The following is a 21,718-nucleotide window of genomic DNA, read 5'->3' on the forward strand; positions in this document are numbered from 1 at the left end:
AATTATAGTGAAAAATTGTGCTTTAACACTCTTCAAAAGATATGTGAACATCAAAGCTACCAATTAAAGAAGAAAATGTACTGCAGTGAATAAAATGAATCTCCCATGAGCAATCTCTTTGATTCTGGACATATAAGTAGAAGCTAAGTGTGGCGCAAAGAAACAAACACACTCCAGAAACGGATAGTTTACCTGAACTTTCTATTCTGAATGTGTATTTTGAGATCAGTTAGTTTCTTAAAACTACCCACCCTAGCTAAAATTAGCCAGTTTATAACATAAGTAATTATAAATAAATTATTTAACAAATCGTTTGATAATTTTGACTAAATTATTTGGTTTTCCTAAACAAATGGGCTCCATTTTGATAGATTTACCAAAATAATATTTGGTTTTGGTAACAAAAAAATTGTTTACGACAAACAAATAGAACTTGACCAAATCTTTTGGTACTGGTAAACAATTTTTTGGTTGATGCCTATTTAAACAAACGATTTGTTCACCACTGCAATTTTTTTTGGTTAATCCAAACAAACATTTTTCTTGTGTAGCACACAGTCAGTAAACATCAGTAATCAAGGGCTCCCGGCTTCGATACCCGATGAAGGTTCGGATCCCACTTTAAACTGTAGAAAAGAGTATCTCGTTTAAGAGAGTGATGTGATAATAAATTATGTTCGACTAAAACATCATATTTTTTTAAATTATTTTATGTCATTATGACCTCCAGTGTCGTAGATTGTATTTATAATACCGAGAAAATGTGTCTACTTTTGTTCAATTTCTGATAATCTTCCTTAGGAAAGAAAATTATTATTCTTGTTGTGGCTGATTTATTTAATTCTTTTTCTTGCCGCACACACTGCCACCTTTCGGTAAAATGTGAAATTATTCTCAAATATTTATTGGATCGTGAACGAGTGGAATCTTACGCATTTCAAGATTCCCAATAAAAACGTTGTTCAACTGTTTTCAATTAATGACAATTGGATCGTGTACGGAGAACTTTAATCTGTATATTATGATTATGTATAAATATATGCAGATATTGTTCAAGAATACTTAAATCTCACTACCAGTATGAAGATACAGCAAGCTCCCCTCTCAGCTCCAATCTGGATGAAAGAAAAAATCAATACTGCACCATCGGCATAAGCATGTCCCACTAACAGCGGATATACTAATGGCAGATGGGAAGGGAGAGGGGGGGGGGGTTTCCAGATATGTAACTCTGTTACGGATGAAAACTGACGCAGTATCATGACGTTGGTTACCATGGAAACGGATGTGGAGAAATTAAAACCAAACCCCTAGGTCTTCCCCGATTGGATAAATCGCACTAACCGAAAACACCTTCAATGTCGCACGAGGCGCATGCCAACGTGACTCAAACAAGAGCAAGAAACAAAACATGCCTATCGTGTCGGTAATAAACTAGCACAGCTAATTTGATTACAATGTGACAATTCTTCGCAACGTTCGAGAGCAACCGCGCAGTGCAAAATGAAATATTACCGGAATTTCAAAAAGCATATTCCACATTCAGGTTTCCCACTCTCGTTTTGATAAACTGAATTCTCCAAATTTTCCACTTATTTCGGGTTATTTTAAAATATCCTTTCAGATCATATTTGGAAATGTGTTTAACATACTAATATACGAGGGATGGTCAAACGAAAACCTTAAAAGTCGAACAAAAATTATAGGGCAGCTGAAATTAACATCGACTGTTATTTACAAAACGACCTCAAGGCTGCAACACTGATCAAGTAAGCTTCACACCACTATTTTTGTCATTTTAAAGATGGCGCCTCCTGCATACACATGCACCAGCAAAGAGCAGTGGTTTCTTGCCCTCTGGAAGCCTAACACTTATAGACATTTTACGGCAAATGAAAATTCAATGTCTCTATGGGATCATTCCATGCCAAATCATCACAGGTCCCAACCCGACCATCTCAGATTTTCATGAAATTTGGTAGGATGATAGAGGATATGAAATAATTTACATGTGTAAAATTTTAGCACTCAGTGATACACAGTGTTCGTAGAGCAGGGTTGCCAACTTCATAAAATATGTCAAATTTATGCTTACAAGGTCAACAAAAAAATACACAAGCTTTCATCCAATTATGGTACAACTTTCATCATGGGCTTATTTTGATGTCAAGGGAGCATAGTATTCATAAAAAATAGTTTCATATGAAAATATAGAAATTTTACATTTTTGTTACATATTTGCTGTTATTTGTGTCAGAAACCAACTTTTACGCCAATTGTAAAAACTAAATAAATAATTGGAGCTTTCTAATTGAATTAGGATTCAAGGTAACCCTATCAAACAAAAACCATAATTTAGTAAATTTCCTCCTCTAACATTTCGGTTATCTTCACTTTTTGTGTGCAATTCACACTTTTCGAGATTTTTGTTAAAAATTTTCAAGGTGAATTTTAGCGCCATTATTTCAAGATGGCGGCGATCCTACCGGTCAGAGTATGGTAAACTCTTCAAAATCGGATTCTTCATATTTCTTTACTATAGAGGCAGTTTGTTTGATTTCTGTTGCAAATAGTTCCCAATACGACATTACTTTACTAGACTGTAAGATGTTCACTGAATATAGCATATACTATTGTCAGATTTTCTTTATTCGATCCCAAAGACATCCCAAAATAAAGCTTACACCTAACAAAGATTACATTTACCTCTACAACATACCTTATTCCCACTGAAATTGAACATTTTTTTAGACATTCAAGGTTAAAGGTCACATCTTGCGACCTTCAAGTGAAAATGTCTAATTTTCATATGAAACTATTTCTTATGAAAACTATGCTCTCTTAGCTTCAAAATAAGCCCAAGTTGAAAGTTGTACCATAATTAGAAGAAAACATGATTTTCTTGTTGTTGACCTTGTAAGCATAAATTTGACATTTTTAATGAAGTTGTCAATCCTGCTGTGCGAACCCAGTGTATCACTGAGGGCTAAAATTTTACATTTGTGAGTTTCTTCATGTCCTCTACCATCCTACCAAATTTTATGAAAACCTGAGATGGTCGGGTTGAAAACTTAATTTTCTTGTGATGATTTGGCATGGAATGACCCTATCTATGCTTACCACGCCAATAACTTTACAAATAGAGGAGGAAGATCGACAATGGCCTCAGTCCCCACGCAGATGGTTGGAAAAACCTTCGCAGTGGCTCATAAGTGAATGCACATAGATTCGAAATCATCATCTTCTTGAGGTATCAGGCACTAACCGAGACTTGAAAATATAAGAGAATCAGCAACGAGTCTATGTTAAAATGCAACAAACACTAGATAAAAAAAACATAAACAAATTAAGGTTCAGATAAAGTGGCACAACTGTTCAGCCCTATAAAGTGGGCCACTTTATGTGAATAGGAGTGTACATAATAACAATTCATGTGCATCTGGTAAACAAAAACATGTTCCTACGATAAAACCTAATTTTCCCCCTTTTCAAGGTTGGTTTGTTGCACAATGTGGTATCTGGAGGAGAAATAAGAATCACACGCACTAGAAAGACTTTCTAATACACGTGAACTCTGCTTATTTAACGTCGCTTTCTTCTACTTCAGGTTGATCGCCGCGACGAGGAATAATGGCGACCAGATTAAATGAATGAATGGACAAACCCATGCTCACAGCAGGACTTGAACCCAGAACCTTCGGTGATAAGATCATGGAGTCGAATACTCTGATTTTAAAATTACCACAATCGGGTAGTAATCGTAGTGCTGGGTATATCAAACAATCAAATCATTAGTTACATTAAATGTTGAATAGTAAACTTCAAAATTATATTTTGGAAAACTTTTCTTAAATTACTTACTTCTGTACTCGAAATATCTATTTTCCAATCCGGTATAACTTCTCCCCACACTACACGAAACGGTGGGCAATATTCGAAATAGAGAGAAATACGTGTGCACTGTCACCCCATATCAAAACTTGTTTTACACAATCCATCGCATTTTACAAGAACTTTCAACATTATTCATCAAACGGTTTTCAAGATAGTGATTTACTAAATTGTGTAAAGCGTAGGAAACTTTAAAAATAGCATTCTCTCCAAAAATCACGCAAAGGATTTAAAAAAAACCTGTGCTGAAGCATTGGCATGTAGGTCGACGAATAAAATATACACACATTATGTAAAAACTACACTATTTGTCCTATTCCAGTGATAGAACAAATAAACTACAGAGCAAGAAAGCATGGTACATCAATAAACTAGCTTATATTTTTTAGAATAAACTTACATTGCCTTTACACAGTAAAACGAGCCATAGGCGTAACTTAGCGGGGGAAAGGGGCACTTGCTTCACCCCTCAAAATGTTCAGTCTATTACTTTTGTTAACGTCCTCGGACCTGAGGAGCAAACTAAAACTTTTCGAGTCTACTCTGCCCCCTCCCCCCCAAATTAGTAACCAAGTTACCAGCGTGGTAAAAAAAACTAAATTACTTACCACATCTAGCCATTAAGATCTTTTTGGTGATTTTAATGGGTCTCCATCTCAAACAACCTCCAGAATTTTTACGGGCAAAAAGTGTCAGGACTCACCTGTAAAAAAACAATAAGAAAGATAAAAACAAAATATTCGTGAACACCTAACATTACATATTGATTGCTTTTACCCCTCCCCCCCACACACACAAAAAAAATGAAAATACTGAGCGAGAAATAAATATCGCAAATCAAAATTTATATATTTCCGAACTGTCCGTACTGCAATGTTAGTGGCATTTTAAAAATCAACAGAAATCATGAGAAATAATTTTAATTGAGAATAGTGCCCTAAGATAAAACAACACCAATGCCCAGGGCGGGACTCGAACCCTGAAACGTAGGTGCTGAGATCGAATGTCGACCACTTACCGACTTCTGCTACCGAACCGACAAGTACTAAGTAGTTTGGCCACAGAAAAACTTACGAGATAATAATGTATGGTATTGGCGTGTAGTATATACATACCGGTATTTACTTGACAAATTATGTGTCGTTTAACCCTAGCTTACCCAAGGGAAGAGAGGGCCTAGCTATCAGGCCCACCACCTCTAGTTTTTCGACTGTGAAAATTTTAATAAAAAAATGAAAATAAATTACATTGTTCCCAAGGTGTTCCCAATATTTGTGTTATTTTTGTTCATAATGTAATGTAAATAGGGAGCAAAATGCACTTGTTGAACCAATCAGGCACCCCCTAATCGAGACCCACTTGCCAGTGACAGTGTATAGTGAGATGCAGAAGTTATGCTCGGTAAATTGTCCATGACAATTTTCAATAATTTCTCTCCTGTATCGTCTTTAAAAGACTAGATTTTTACGTATGCTGATGAAGAGGCTGTCAGCAGTTTGTTTGGCATTGTGTTTCAATTTCCGAAGCTCTCAGTGTATAAAACAAAGAGAATAAAGATGGTGGTGGACAATTTGCTTGGTAATACTCATGCATCCCACTGTACAATTGTTTGGTAATGACTGTGATTTATGTAATTATTAGGATCCATAAATAAATGCACCAATAAAAAGAAGCATTAATGAAAAATATTATGTTTGTGAGTTTTAGTAATGATAAAATATGTGTACGACACTGTACAATAATGGATTATTGCATTCTTAATTATGGTAATTTTTGTTATTATTATATTTCATAATTAATAAATAGCTGCACATATATAATCAACAAAGGAAGCGGCACCGGTAAACTAGGATCAGTGGCGACAATTAGGGGGGCAACTTCCCCCTCCCGCAATATGCTAAATCTTATCTCCAAAGGAAAATATAATGTATTTGCCCCCCAGTTTTGAAACCCAATCGCCGCCACTGATTAGGATTAATGTGCACAAGCATGTGTTTTTATTTTGTTTTAATAAAAAATATGTTTACATTTTTGGATCCATTGCTTTGAGATGAGACTGAAAATGAGTGACATTTGAAACTCAAAACGAACCCGAGAACCACACAGATACTTCCAGCTCGATAGAACGAGAACGAGACAAATATTTGAATCTCGAGAAGAGATATGCTTCACGAGACACGGTTTGACACAGTCTATAGACTGGTCGTGGTCGCATATCCAGTTGGCGGCTGGGAAACAGCGAATCAGCGATCAGTTGAATTTTCTTCGACTGACATCGGGCATTTTCGAGTCACAAGGCACCGAACGCTCTTAGAAGAACGAAACACATGGGCGTCGGATACACTACATGCTGCCAAACGTACTCTAAAGCGACAGAGTTCACTGATAACGGTATCATCAACGGGGGTTAATGGCACAACTGCACACGTAGTTCTGGACAATGAAGATTCCGTAACGACCACGCACATATCGGTATGCAACAGGCAAAAACAGAAGTACGCTTGGCAACGTTGCTTCGGGAGAGCGATGCTACCCCTACAGCTTTTACTTCGCAACTGAGTTTGTTGTCACACATCGACCCCCCCCCCCCGAAGACGAGGGGGGGGGACAGAAAGAACCAGATATAGCCATGAAGGTCAGCTGCTAGCTGGAAATGCGACCAGTATAGCCACGTCTCAGTACCATCTCTATTTGACTTTCATAAAATTTAAATATCGTTGCATCCCACCATTCGTGTTGTTGCTTTGCGCAGAAAACACCTTCATTTTCACAACCCAGGGTCTGTGAGAAGATGCAAGATGGAAAGTTAGGGTAGATAATTGGCTGATACAAGAATCGCAGAACAGCTCGGACTTCTCAAGGCCACAGTCACTTGGCACTTCTTGGTACCTCAAGCGTAAACAAACACTGTTCCTTCGGAAACCATAGCGGGGTAATTAAAGGTACATGTGGTTCAACTGACGCAGTCTTCCCTCCATCTCCCAGCGGCGTCCATAAATTGCGGGAAAGGACAGCAGCGAGAGTGGTTTTAGAGCTTTCCAAACAAGTGATAGGAAATGACGTCAGTGAGTGATCAAACCAGAGTTATAGCCTCATCTGCTGCTAGCAGGTATACCGCTTTACCATTACAATGCTAGGTTTGCCGAAAGAGTATTGTCAAAGTTTGTTGTAGATCCACCTGAGGTTAAGTGGGTTGTAGACTTGAAATGGGACATGAACCACTATGCCTCCACCGGGAATCGAATCCTGGTTACCTGGATTACAGGACAATTCCATCGGGGAGATCAGATAAAGCCTTGTGGCAGAATGTTGGTTTGTTTGTTATCTCGTAAGTCCACTTTATGCACATATAGGCTAATTAGGACTGGACCTTCAGTTTTAAGTGGAATCCGGACCACTATGTGCTTCAACTGGCGTATCGAAACCAGGAGCCCTTGATTACAAGGCGACGACGTTACCACTACGCCATCGAGGAGGCATTGAATGAATGGTGATTGGATAAAATTGATGAAAAAAAACTTATGAAGAACACTTATGCCCAGATCGGAACTCTAATCCAGAACCTTTGATAGTGAGGATAAATAAGTATCCACACTGTTGCTATTCGAATTTTAAAATCTGCAGTGATATGGGAGGAGTCGGACATGTATTACAAAGTATTGCATAGTTATTTGTGCTGTTATTGGTATAGCCAACTACCAAAATAATTAATTACTTTTAATCCAATCTTGTATTCATCAATAAATGTTTTAGGTCACATTTCAAAATGTGTAGCTTTACTTGGATTCGTGGCTTTCTTAGCCCATATTAAAAAAAAAAATCCTGTCTCCTGAGAAAAAGGGACTAGCGCCTGGATTATTTTTAATTTTGTCTACTCCTGCATATAATGTATGCAATTTTAAAAAAATACTTATTAACAAAAACTAAAAAAAAACAATAATCGCATGTAACTAAATTATCTACAAGGTCCGCCCATAAAGAAACCGAACTGTCAAAAAAAAATAACCAAACCAAATAAAAAGGTACCGTATTCTGGCAACACTGCAAACAGCAATATCTAAACTTCCCGTCAGTGCATGTTTCAACCTGTTACAGGCAGTCGGTATCGGGGCAAGCGTGCGTCAGATGCAGGTCTTATGCAGGCGGCGTACAAAATACCCGCACCAAGAACAACGTTACAACATAAAGTTTTGTTACAAATTGGGTAAATCGTTTACCGAAACGTTACAGATGATAAGGGCAGTCTATGGTGATGCAGCATTATCAAAAAGACAGAGTGCGCAGCGGAAAGGACATTTCTCGCCCGTAAAGGAAAAAAGCACGGATGTTGAAATCGAAGACAATTTTTTGATTCCCAAGGATTGATCCACCATGAATTTGTCCCTGAAAACCAAACAAGGAAGTGCTTGGTCGACTCGGAAACAGGATGAAGCGGGTTAGAAAGGACCTCTGTGATTCTGGCCAATGGTTTATGTTACACGATAATGCTCGGCCTCATACCGCATTGTCTGTACAACAATACCTTGCTAAGCATTCAGTGACAGTGATCAATCACCCTCCATATTCTCCAGACTTAACGCCTGCTGATTTCTTCCTTTTTCTCAAGCTTAAGATGGGTATGAAAAGGCGAAGATTTGAGGACGTCGCGGATATTAAATTAAATGTTACGCTTATTTTGTGAACACTTACTGTCAATGACTATCAACAGTGTTTCCAAGACCTGTACAAACGCTGGTCAAAGTGTATTGCCTCCTCTGGTGATTATTTTGAAGGTGATAAAGTCATTTGAAGGTAATTACTTGTTTTCTTTGCTAAAAAGTAGTGCAGTGTCCCGGGTTCTGAAACCGAAAATGAGGCTCGGTGAGGCTCGCCTTAATGGATTTCTCTCGTAAGGCATGAGCCTCATTTTCTCGCAGTGTTGCCAGCTCACCCCAAGAATATTTCACCATGTGATATTTTACAGGCGAAGCTAACCTACAAATGGGAGTTGGCAACACTGGCAACATCAATTGGCGATCAGTGTTACCAAATCACCTCAAGAATATTTCACCATGTGATATTTTACAGGCGAAGCTAACTTTAGTAGTAGGTGGAACCCTACGTTCTGGAACAGCCCTTTGACCTACTTTTTATTTTCGCAGTGTTGCCAGCTCCTCACTCGAAAAAATCACCAAGGTTTTTGTTTTTGGGTATAACCTAACCTCAAGCAAAGAGCTGGCAACGCTTGAGGCTTTCTCGCAGTGTTGCCAACTCACCCCAAGAATATTTCACCATGAGATATTTTACAAGCGAAGATAACCTACGAATGGGAGTTGGCAACACTGGCAACATCAATTGTGGTTTAGTGTTGCCAACTCACCTCAAGAATATTTCACCATGTGATATTTTACAGGCGAAGCTAACCTACAAATGGGAGTTGGCAACACTGGCAACATTAATTGGCGATCAGTGTCGCCAAATCACCTCAAGAATATTTCACCATGTGATATTTGACAGGCCAAGCTAACCTACGAATGGGAGTTGGCAACACTGACTAGTGGAGGTAGCTGGGTTCACCAGCATCAATTGGCGATCAGTGTTGCCAACTCACCCCCAAGAATATTTCACCATGTGATATTTTACAAGCGAAGCTAACCTACGAATGGGAGTTAGCAACACTAGCAACGTCAATTGGCGATCAGTGTTGCCAACTCACCCCCAAGAATATTTCACCATGTGATATTTGACAAGCGAAGCTAACCTACGAATGGGAGTTAGCAACACTAGCAACGTCAATTGGCGATCAGTGTTGCCAACTCACCTCAAGAATATTTCACCATGTGATATTTGACAGGCGAAGCTAACCTACGAATAAGAGTTAGCAACACTGATTAGTGTAATCAGCTCAGTTGAGCGCCATCAATTGCGGTTCAGTGTTGCCAACTCACCCCAAGAATATTCCACCATGTGATATTTTACAGACGAAGCTAACCTACAAATGGGAGTTGGCAACACTAACTAGTGTAATCAACTCGGTTCTGCGCCATCAATTGCGGTTCAGTGTTGCCAACTCACCCTAAGAATATTTTACCATATGATATTTTATTTCCAAGTCCCGGGGACACCAATGTATATCGTGATTTTTGTAAACCTCTCTCGGGAACGATGTGCCACACGCACGCGCGCGCGCCCATCGGCAGATTACGTTTCGCGTATTTATTCGTTGCGCTGACACAGCGTGATGAGTAAATAATGCATTTTCTCATTTCTGAAGTACGAATGCACTTTATCGTAATCTTCCAAGTCTCGGGGGACACTAATGTTTGTATACCTTTGTAAACCTCTCTCGGGAACGATGTGCCACACGCACGCGCGTGCTGGCGCCTCTTTTTTATTTCTGTATTATGGCGCAAACACATCTAGAAAAACTACAATTTTGTCCCCTCTCCTCTCTGCGTGTGCTATCAATGTTGACACAATAACGCAAATTCAACAATACGTAGGCTTTGGGACGACGGAAGTTACACAACGGCAAGCCTCGTCAGTACACCTACCCCCAACATCCGGAGTGTGCAAGTACATAATAGCGGGCTGGTTGGGCGTATACAATTTGTTTTGTTTATATTTTGTTTCAGAGTGGGCGAGATGCCCGAAGATTATTAGATATCTGGAGCATGCAGGCACACAACAGCGAGCTGGGATGGAAGATCGTCAGCACATCCGGAGCGTGCAGGTACATAATAGCGAGCTGCTTGGGCGTTAGCATGGCTTCGCCGGATGCAATACACACGATGCTTAGGTTACAACAGGTTGTTAACATTAGCTTTGGGGAAGAATGTTCTAGAGAAGATTGTCTCAGAACATTTTCATAGTTTCACACCTCTATTAGATTGGTAGAAAAATATATTAGTGGGCAATAAAATCTGAAGAAGATTTGTGTCTAGCAAAAATAAGCTAAATAGAATTACACATGCATACAATATTTATTTTTTTCTATCTACAATCATATTTTTCTTATATATTTTTTAATTTTTTTATAGGGTTGATTAAAGCACATATTTGAGGAAGACAACACTCTACCACCAACAGATCACATATAAATAAACATACCCCGAAAAAAATGCGCTCCATGAAAAGTTGCCCTGTGTGTAAAAGAACTATATCAAGCAAAAATTTTGCAAGACATTGTCGCACCTGCGTGCCAGGCAAGCATTTGGCTGCCACCGAACTGTGTTCCGGATGCAATAAACACATTACAATTGCATATGCCAAGAAGCATAAGCTTACTTGTCTAAGCGAAAGTACATCTGGTGCTCAACCGTCGACCAGCTCAACCAAAAGGAAAGCGGAAGCCGACTCGCCACTATCCGCCAAGCGCATCAAAACTGTTGCGAAAGCGAACCAGTTTGCTTTCGAGCGTTTGTTAGAGGACTTTCCCCTTACTTCGGAGGACTCATGCGACGCGCGTAGCTTTTTGGAGAACGTACAAGCCCAAATTATTTCCATCCTCGGCGATGCGCTTGCAATGCACTCCATCAAATTCTACGCATCGCTACGTTGTCGGTACAAGAAGCCGTCTGATGAAATTTACAGCTTCTGCCACAACACCAAGGCGAAGACGCTGCATCTGGCGGATGTCGACAACCTCGAAGTCATCTACAACAAGTTTGCCGAGGAGCTGGTGGCAAAGCAGGAGGAACATCAAGCCAAGGGCTCGGGGGGTTCGTTGTGTGGTGAGCCTCACGAACTGCGCGTCAAACTTTGCAAGTTTGTGCCTCTCTCCGCCTCCAGCTACGTCCGCTTACCATCTGCCATTGCGGCAAAGAAGGCCGTCCTGAACATTCAAAACAGTGACGCCAAGTGCTTTCTCTGGTCGGTGCTTGCAGCATTACACCCTGTCGACCGGAAAAACCATCCACGCCGAGTTAACCACTACCTACCCTACGAGCCAGAGCTGGAAGATGCGATAGCTGGGATCGACTACCCGGTGGCGCTTTCGGACATTCACAAGTTTGAGGCCCGTACACACAACCCTCGGTTGGCTATCAACGTTTATGGCGCCACCGACGAAAATGTGGTGTACCCCATTCGGGTGAGCGACGTAGACGACGACGGTGCGCAGGAAATTCACCTTCTGCTCATCAAGGATGAAACTCGCCACCATTACACCCTCATCCGTTCCCTCTCTCGGCTTGTTTCGAGCCAGCTGAGCAAAGACAAAACCCACATAGAAGTTTGTCCCAGGTGCTTGTCTATATTTCGTAATCGAGAACGGCAGGATTACCAGCGCATCAGAGGTCGCAACATTGCTGCCGAGAAGCTCACTAGCCACAAACTTTATTGTAATGCCAACAAGCCTGAGGTGATAGTCTTACCCAAACCTGGCGCCGTGGAGCGTTTCCACATGCACGGTGCCATGGTGGAGCACCCTGCTATCATCATCGCGGATTTCGAGGCCTTCCTCAAACCTTTGTCCACTTGCGATCCCGATCCCGAAGTTTCCTCCACCACCCCTTACCAACTCCACGAGGCATCCAGTTTCGCATACGTTGTGGTGCGACGAGACCAACACATCATCGCCGAGCCCTACGTGTACCGTAGTCCCGACGCAGCCAAACACTTCCTCGAGAGGATGGTTGTCGAGGCCATCGAGATAGGGAAGGTACTGTTGGCTCCCAAGTCTATGCTCCCACTGTCCCCCGACGATCAACGTAGACACGATGAGGCCATCACTTGCCCTGTCTGCGACGAGGAGTACACCGCCAACAACCGTAAAGTCCGACACCACGATCACTTTAACGGTAGGTACGTTGGTCCTTGGTGCAATGATTGCAACCGTATGGCCCGGGACCCACGCTTCATCCCTGTGTTTTTTCACAACGGCTCGGGGTACGATTTTCACCACCTGATCAAGCATCTTGGGTACGACGACATGCGAATTAACGTTCTCGCCCAGAACGAGGAGCGTTACATCAGTGTGAGCAAACTAGTGTCGATCCCGGGAGCAGACTCTACCGTCGAGCTTCGCTTCCTCGACTCCCTGAGGTTTCTCCCGGCTAGCCTCGATGCTCTTGCAGGGAAGCTGAGCAACGAACAAATGCTTATTACCTCTGCGAATTTTCCGAACTTGGACGCCGGTCTCTTCAGGCGTAAGGGGGTCTACCCCTACGAATACGTCACCGACTCTACCAAGTTTGCGGAGACGTCGCTACCTCCCCAGGCGAAGTTCTACAGTCAGCTACGAGGCTCGAACATTACCAACGAAGAATATCATCACGCCCAGTCCATGTGGCGCGAGCTAGGTTGTCGAACTCTCGGAGACTACCACGACGCCTACCTCAGACTTGATGTGACGCTCCTCGCCGATGTGTTCCAGGCGTTTCGTGCAACTGCGAAGACCATCTACAAGCTGGACCCCGCCTACTTCTATAGTCTCCCCGGACTGGCGTGGTCAGCTATGTTTCTGGTGACAAAAATCAAGCTGGAGCTTCTTTCGGACGTAGACATGATGCTGTTTGTGGAACGCGCCGTGCGGGGTGGAATGGTCCAGGTGTCGCAACGGCACGCGCGCGCCAACAACCATCACATGGCTACTGGCTACGACTCCACCCAACCGTCGAGCTACATCATGCACACGGACGTGAATAACTTGTACGGCCACTCCATGATGCAGCCACTCCCCTTTAGAGGGTTCGAGTGGGCCGATCCTTCCAAATTCGACATCGAAAGCTTCGACGATTCGGAACATGGGTTCTTCGCCGAGGTGGACCTTGAGTTCTCCGAGAAGCTGCAGGATTTGTTCTGCGATCTCCCCCCTGCACCCGAGTTCAAGTGTCCACCCGTTTCCAACCAGAAGAAGCTCGTCATGGATTTCGAGCCCAAGAAGAATTACATCCTGCACTACCAGAATCTCCGGTGGTTGATGCAGCGAGGGGTCGCGGTCCACGCAGTTCACCGCATCCTCAAGTTCGAGCATTCTCCATGGTTGCGTCCATATATTGATGTTAACACTGAACACCGCACCGCAGCCACGTCCGAGCTTGATAAGGATTTCTTCAAGCTTATGAATAATGCGGTGTTTGGCAAAACCATGGAGAATGTACGGAATCGCGTGGACATAAAATTGGTGACGAGGAAAGAGCTATGTCGTCAGCTTGTCGCAAGTCCATTGTTCAAGTCTCGAACAATCTATAACGAGCAGCTGGCTCTGATTCACATGAAGCAAGGTGAGGTGAGGCTCACCAAGCCCATCTACGTTGGAGCCACTGTTCTGGATCTGAGCAAGCTCCACATGTTCGAGACGTACTACGATATATTACGTCCACACTACGGCCACAACATCTCGCTTCTCTACACGGACACGGACAGCTTGGTGTACCACGTTCGCACAGCCGACGCATACGGGGATATAGCCACAGTTCCATCTTTGGTTAACCTCTTCGACACCTCGGGCTATCCCCAGCCGAACCAGTACGGCATCCTGGCCCGCAACAAAAAAGAGCCTGGCAAACTCAAAGATGAGAAGGACGGAGACGTGATTCTCGAGTTTGCAGGTCTTCGCGCCAAGGCCTATACCATCAAAGCCGAGGGCAGCGTTACCAAAAAGGCCAAGGGTGTCGGCAGACAGGTGGTTCGGGAGCATCTCACATTCGAGGACTTCGTGGATTGCCTCAAAACCAGGTCGTCGGTTCTAAGAGCAGAACAGCGCATCCAGAGCGTCGACCATGTGTTGACCACCAACAAGGTGAGGAAGATTGCCCTGGATCCCAACGACAACAAGAGGTGCGTCCTCGAGTGTGGAATCCACACATTGCCTTGGGGACATCGTCGTTTAGAAATAAATAAGAATTGCACACAGTGCAAATAAACCAGCATGCCTATGAACTTGTTCGGTTTCAAAAAAAAAAATCATCATGGAAACTGCACCGTCCATACCAGATCATGAATTTCTACCTTCCATGTTAACTAAACTCAACGGTCTACTGATTGTTCACCTTAACAGCATTTGGACGAAATTGGATGACGATGTGGGCAAGATGTTTTACATCTTCAACAACAATTTACATTTCTACGAAATTCCGATCGATGGAAAACTTCAAATCGCCGTGAATCCGAAAAACGTAGGCGAAATCAAAATATCTGCCGGCAAGAACATTTTTCGAATCAAGCACGACAAGATGCTTTCTAGCATTACGTACGATGTTTCTGCAGGAGATTATCTTTACGTTCAACTCCTAGGAGATTACGACAAACTCATTCCTCTCTTCGTAGAATTACGAATCGTCTATCCTATTATAAATAACCGTTAACCAAAATGCCTAACGATATTTTCGGCCACACCAAGCGTGTAGACCACGCAGAAGAGATTCTTATGTTGGACGTCCGAATTAAAAAGTTGAGGAGCGATTTGATCGCTTTGCAGGAGACCTTAAACAAAAGTTTAGAGTCCGAGATCGCTACGCTCCAAACGCAATGTCTCGACCCTATTCTGAAAATCGATTCCGAACTGAAAACGCTCATAAAAAATTATGTCGACGTACCTTCTTACGACAGCGTTCAAAATATACAGTTGAGCGTGGATTCGCTTCAAAATGATTTGGCCAAATTACAGCAATTTCAATCGAAAAATGAAGATTTGGAAAAATTGAAACTCGAAATCGAAGAACGAACTTCCGCAATCGAAAAGAATTTCTCTGAACTTCAAACCGTCGTGAAGGATATCGATGTAGAACGCTTGCACGTCGTCGTTTCCAAATTACAAGAAGAATTCACCAGCACGTTGGAAGAAATTAAATCCAAGTTACAAACTTTGGAAGATACCATGACGAACCTACCATCGTCAGACGAACTGCAGGTCATCGGCAAAAGCGTCGCGAACATAAAAATTCAATTGGAGGCTTATCAAGATTTCGAACACATTCAAACCACCATCGCTACGCTTCAGGCGTCTCTGGAGTTGATCAACGAAGAAATTAAAAATATTCACGCTGAAGCGAACGCGTTAACGAGCATTCAAGACACGTTAAGCACGGTTCAGCAGAAGATCGAATATTTAGAAAATTTGAACGTCGAATCCAATCTTGCTCATTTTCATCACGTACTCGACAACATACAGGGTGACTTGGAATCGTTACGGACGAGCGTGCCTTCGAGCGAAGATTTGGAAAAATTGAAATCGGCGGTGACGGCACTATCCGAATCGAGCGACATCAAAAGTTCGTTGAGCGATCTCGAGAGTAGGGTGGCCAATCTCCCCACCTCCAAAGAATTACACGCTTTAAAAAGGAACATATCACGTATGCTGAAACGACTAGAAACGGAAACGGCGAACGTGGAACAGATTCGAGACGAACTTGCTTCGCTGGTGTCGACGCTGCCCACTTCGCAGAGCGTCGCCAACCTTCACACGCAGTTTACCGAGATGCGAAGCATCGTAAACGATCTCACCGAGAAAAGTTCGAAATTGAATCAAGTCGAGAACCTTCAGAGTATCGTCGTCAACATCAGGGATCAAGTTGGAGTGCTGGAATCCACGCAGGAATCGACGCTGGCCTCTTTCGGTGCCAAGCTGCAAGAACTCAACGAAAACTTCAAGCAGTTGAACGTGGAAGTGAAAATCAAACCGTCATTTTCTACAGTAACGGATACCATAGTCGAATATTTGTTGCCCGTACAAAATACACTGGGACAGCTTCACAGCAACCTCGTTAGCGTCGATACTAAATTCGCCAAACTGCATTCTCTGCAAGCCATCGAAATCAACAGCGTACCCAATCAGCAGAGAATCTCCACGTTCGTCGAAGGTAACAAACTGTACATGCTACATCCTTATCATCCGTACTACAAGTTTCTCCTCGATGGCACGATTCAGATAAACGAATTTTCGTACTGGTCTCACGGCAGAAAAGCTAGCGTTCCCACCATGACCTTGATATCGAATCGTGGTGTCCAGAAAGCTGGAAACATTCCTCTGGCACGTTGGAACGAAACGCGCAACGTATATGAAATACACGAAGACGAAGATCTTACCATTTTTGACGTGAGTGCGGGCGATAAGTTGATCATTCAAAACACAGGTGAGGTGCCACCCTCTCTTTGAATCCCATCACGCTGGTGCTTCTCTTCAAACGTAATCTCTAAAAAATGTCTAGGCAAGCCATCGTCCAAGAATTGCATAAACCTGCACGCCGCAACTACGAACGTTTGGCGGTGGTGACCAAGGGCATCGACGACCTCTGGCAAAGTGACCTCGTGGAGATGAGCAGCGGTAATCTAAAAAACGTTCATAAATTGAACAAGGGCAACAAGTACCTCCTCACAGTCATAGACACATTTTCGAAATTCGCATGGGCTCTACCTTTGAAGGCGAAAACGGGAACATGCGTCACGGAAGCATTCAAGACAATTTTTCGCAAAAGCGGCAGACGACCTCGGTTTTTGCAAACGGACAACGGTAAAGAATTTTACAACGCCGTATTCCAAAAGTTTATTCAAAAACATGGCATTCGACATTATTCGACTTTCAGTCACATCAAAGCCAGCATCGTGGAAAGATTTAATCGAACCTTGAAAACACACATGTGGAAACGATTCACGCTTCGGGGAAATTACAAATGGGTCGACATCCTGCCGGAACTCGTCGATACCTATAATGATACGGTACACAGAACGATAGGCATGAAGCCAGCTGACGTTACGAAATCTGACGAGCAGCGTTTAATTTCTACAGTTTACTGTCCAAAGTACACTCCCACGACTACCAAGAAATCAAAATTCAAAATTGGAGACCAGGTGAGGATCAGTAAATTGAAGCGAACGTTCGACAGGGGTTTCACACGAAACTGGAGCACGGAACTTTTTACCGTGGTTCGAGTTCTACCCGGAAACCGTCACACGTATATAATAAAGGACAGTGGCGGTGAAATTTTATTGGGGCGCTTCTACGAGGAGGAACTCTCTAAAACTAAATATCCCGACACGTACCTTATCGAAAAAGTTTTGCGTAAGAGAGGCGACAAACTGTTTGTCAAATGGCTGGGACTTCCGGACACGAGTTGGATCGATTCAAACGAAGTGATTCTATGAGTGCGTGGAATGTCGTGAAACGTCTACCTGATTCGGAAAATCGAAAGAAAAGGAACGGCGAGTTGCTTCCCGACAGCATCCGCTGTCTGATCGTAGGTCCTTCGGGGTGTGGGAAAACAACACTGCTCGTGGACAATTTTCTCCTCGCACCGAATTGGTTAGATTGGAAGAACAGGCACCTGTACGTGTTCTCGAAAAGTTTGGAGCAAACCAAATACCAGCAACTGATGAAACTGTACGATGGTCTGGACATTGCAACGTTCGCTTCGGAAATAAAACCACTCGACGATTGTCGTGAAAATTCAGTCGTTGTGTTCGACGATGTCATCCTGGAAAATCAAAATGAAATTCGCAACTTTTTCACGCAAGGTCGTCACAAAGGAATAGATTGCTTCTTCCTAGCTCAAACGTTTTCCAAAATTCCAAAACAGTTAGTACGCGACAATGCTAATTTCATATGTTTGTTTCGTCAAGATCACACCAACCTCAAGCACGCATACGATGACTACGTAGGCGGAGACATGAACTACAATCAATTTTCGGAACGCTGCTGCTCCCACTGTTGGAACAGTGACGATTTCGGATTCGCGACGATCGACATGACGAGGAAACCCAACGAGGGAAAATACAGAAACAAAATCAACGACTTTCTAAACGTTGCAACGTTGTGAGAAACGACGTGTATAAATAACGTTATGACGAAACGAAAAATCGAAGACGAAAATCTCAAGCTTCGCGATTACCTCGCGAAACGCTTCAAAGGTTGGAAATCCGAGAATCGCGGATTCTATGAAGAGAAGAAACGTCAAGATCAACCTGTGATCGACGCCATCAGCGATCTAGGTAAAGAAATTAAAGGCGTCACGGAACAAAATAAAAATTTGATCAACGAACTCGTACCACTTGCAGCTAAAAGTTACACCGTACCCACGCCTATTTCGAGCATTCCTTCGACGCCGTTCGAACTGAAGGACGTACCGACACGACGTCAAGCCATAAGCAGCACGTCTTCGGATAAAATCGAGTTAGGACCTTTGGCACGAGACTACCTGAGCACGGGGAAATTCGACAAGGATGAAGTGTTCGGGTTGTATCCGAGCATGGAAACCAACGAGGGTGTGGTTTGGAAGATTGGAAAATCGAAAGTCACCTTCGAAGGCAACGACATTAAGGTTAATTTAGGCGAGAAGGATAGTTGGAATAGGTATCCGGGTACGGTGGGACTGTGGGAACTCGTTGCCAAAAAGCAGCCGAAAGATTACACCGACGAAGATTACCAGAGTTACAAGGAAATTTTGATCATGACGGATGCCTTGTACCAGAACAACGACGCCTCGCAGAATAGGGTGAAATCGAGCAGCGGTGAGAAGTACAGAAATCTCATCAAACCGATTTGGAACCAGGTCAAAACAGGCAGCGGCGTCAAACTCTACAACACCCTGCCCAAAGAGTTTGTGTGGGTGGACGACGTGCGCAAGCTCATAGACAGGTTGTTGGTTATTGCAGGAGAGGAGAATGTAGGCAATCGTAATTTCTACAACGAGAAGGTAGGAATTGTGGACATGATCAGCACAAAACTTTCCAACTTCATCGTGAACGACGACAAGGGCATAGGTTACCTCATTAAAATTATCAACACGCTGCCTCCGAGATTCTGGAACGTTGCCGAAGGAAAGGGACTCGTGAACGACATCATCAACAAGTTACCTTTCGAGATGCATTTACCCGGCTACCAGTACTGCGGACCGGGTACCAAACTCGAGAAAAGATTGAAGAGAGGAGACAAGGGTGTGAATCCGTTGGACGCCGCATGCAAAGATCACGACATCGCTTACAACACCACTCGCACCGATCTGGATGCACGTCACGAAGCAGACAGAAAGTTAGAGCACGCAGCTTTCGAAAGATTCGTCAGCAGAGACGCATCGCTGGGAGAAAGAGTTGCGGCACTGGGCACCACCATAGCCATGAACACAAAACAAAAACTTGGGTGGGGTATATAAATAACATACAGTAAAAAAAAACATCATGTCTGGTATAACCGACTTGCCACACGAACTGCTGTGTAAAATATTCAAACACGCTTGCGAGGATGTAGGGAAACTTTTACACGTAGCAAGAACAACGCCAGAATTTCGCATCCCTTGTGAAATGCTTATCAAGGGCCATCTTCGGGAAATTAGCGGCATGAGGTGCGGCGATCTCGACACTCTTTTTTCGGTCGCAGGGGAAAAATTAAACAATAGGTTAGATGAACTGCACGAGGCGAGGCTGGGGAGAAGACGATTCACAGATGATTGGCATAAGTCGAAACAAGAGACGGAAGATATCATCACGCACATCATCGCATTTTCCGAAGCACAAACTTTCTTCCTCTAACACAGACAAAAAAAATCTTCGATACAAAAATCTCGTGAAAAAAAATATATATAAAATAACACACATCGTGAAAAAAAATAATCTTCAGTGTATATATAAATAACACACATTGTAAAAAAATTAAATTTCTCTAACACACACACTGAAAATTTCTCTTCAATATGACGACTGAAAAAATGAGTGACCTCCAAGCATTAAAACAAATGCTAAATTTGTCAGTAGAGTATGTAAAAATTCAGGAATTGGAAGTGGACAAACCTTACACGATAACTTCCGGTTCAATTGTTTCTACCCAGTATGGTCCCAAGGCGCGTTTGTTGCTCAACGCACAATACAGTCTATTTTTACCAGATCGATACGCTAACATGTTATCCGACGAGAAGCTAGCTATTTTAATCGAGAACAAAACTCAAATCGTGTACAAGGGGACAAAGGAACTTCTTGGTAAGAAAACAAAGCATGTAATAGAATTTGTGTAACGGCTCTGCGCGGAGTATATTCTTGAAAAAAATTTACACAGAACAAAAAAATCTCAGAACATTTATATATAAATAACATACCGAAAAAAATTACACAAAACAAAAAAATCCTAGAACATATATATAAATAACATACCGTGAAGATAACATATAGAGCATCAACATGAAGCCCAAGGGTGTCGTGTACCAGATACCTTACTCCAATCTGAAAAATCTAGGTGCCCTCGATGGTTTACTCACCAAGAAACAACGCGAGAAGAAACGTTCTTGCTTGACGAAAGGACACGGAATGAAATTACTTCTCAGCACACCTCAATTGAGACGCTTGCAGCGTTCGCGGAAACAGCAAAAAATCGGAGGTTTCATATTCAGCATCCCGGCCATTCTTGCGGCATTGGGGGCCGTTGGAAGTTTGGCCGGCGGAAGCGCCGCTATCGCGAAAACCGTCATCGACTCGAAGAAAAACAAGGCGGAATTGGAAGAACAGAAACGTCACAACCTGGCTATGGAGAAAAAGGGGAAAGGTATAACCAAAAAACAAAAAAGCAACATCGATGCTTTGAAGAAATATAAAAAAAAGAAGAAGCCCTGTCCAACTTCGATATTGAATCTCTGATCGAACTGTTGGGAATAAGAAACTTCAGGGGTGTTTTCATGTCCGATTCTCTACCCTCTGCTGTGAAGAAAAAAGAGTATGGCGTGGTCAACCTGGACAGTTACAAAAATCCTGGTACACATTGGATATGCTACCTCAAAATTGACGATAACAATGCATTTGTTTTCGATTCGTTCGGTGGCACACCACCTGCCAGGTTGGTGAAGTATCTCAGTGTTGCCAACCTCTACTACAATGACAAACGCATCCAGGGTTTCACCGATGTTAACTGCGGCCACCTATGCCTTTC

The 21,718-nt window shown here is 42.7% G+C and overlaps 1 protein-coding gene across 2 annotated transcripts in view; it reads right to left on the bottom strand.

The window, feature by feature from the left end:
- The window catches only part of Polr2H (DNA-directed RNA polymerases I, II, and III subunit Rpb8), a 323,650-nt gene that overhangs the window by 263,178 nt on the left and 38,754 nt on the right, over positions 1–21,718 (bottom strand). Inside the window, exon 1 of one of the 2 annotated variants that reach the window (XM_083137708.1) lies at positions 4,500–4,527. The exons of the other annotated variant lie outside the window; for it this stretch is intronic. Coding sequence (XP_082993834.1) covers positions 4,500–4,512 — 13 coding nt within the window. The 5' untranslated portion in view covers positions 4,513–4,527. Of the gene's footprint in view, positions 1–4,499; positions 4,528–21,718 lie in introns of those variants that run through there. 2 annotated transcript variants of the gene reach the window in all.

This window comes from Lepisma saccharinum, chromosome 16 (assembly GCF_977018435.1).
Source record: "Lepisma saccharinum chromosome 16, izLepSacc3.1, whole genome shotgun sequence".
Lineage (NCBI taxonomy): Eukaryota > Metazoa > Arthropoda > Insecta > Zygentoma > Lepismatidae > Lepisma > Lepisma saccharinum.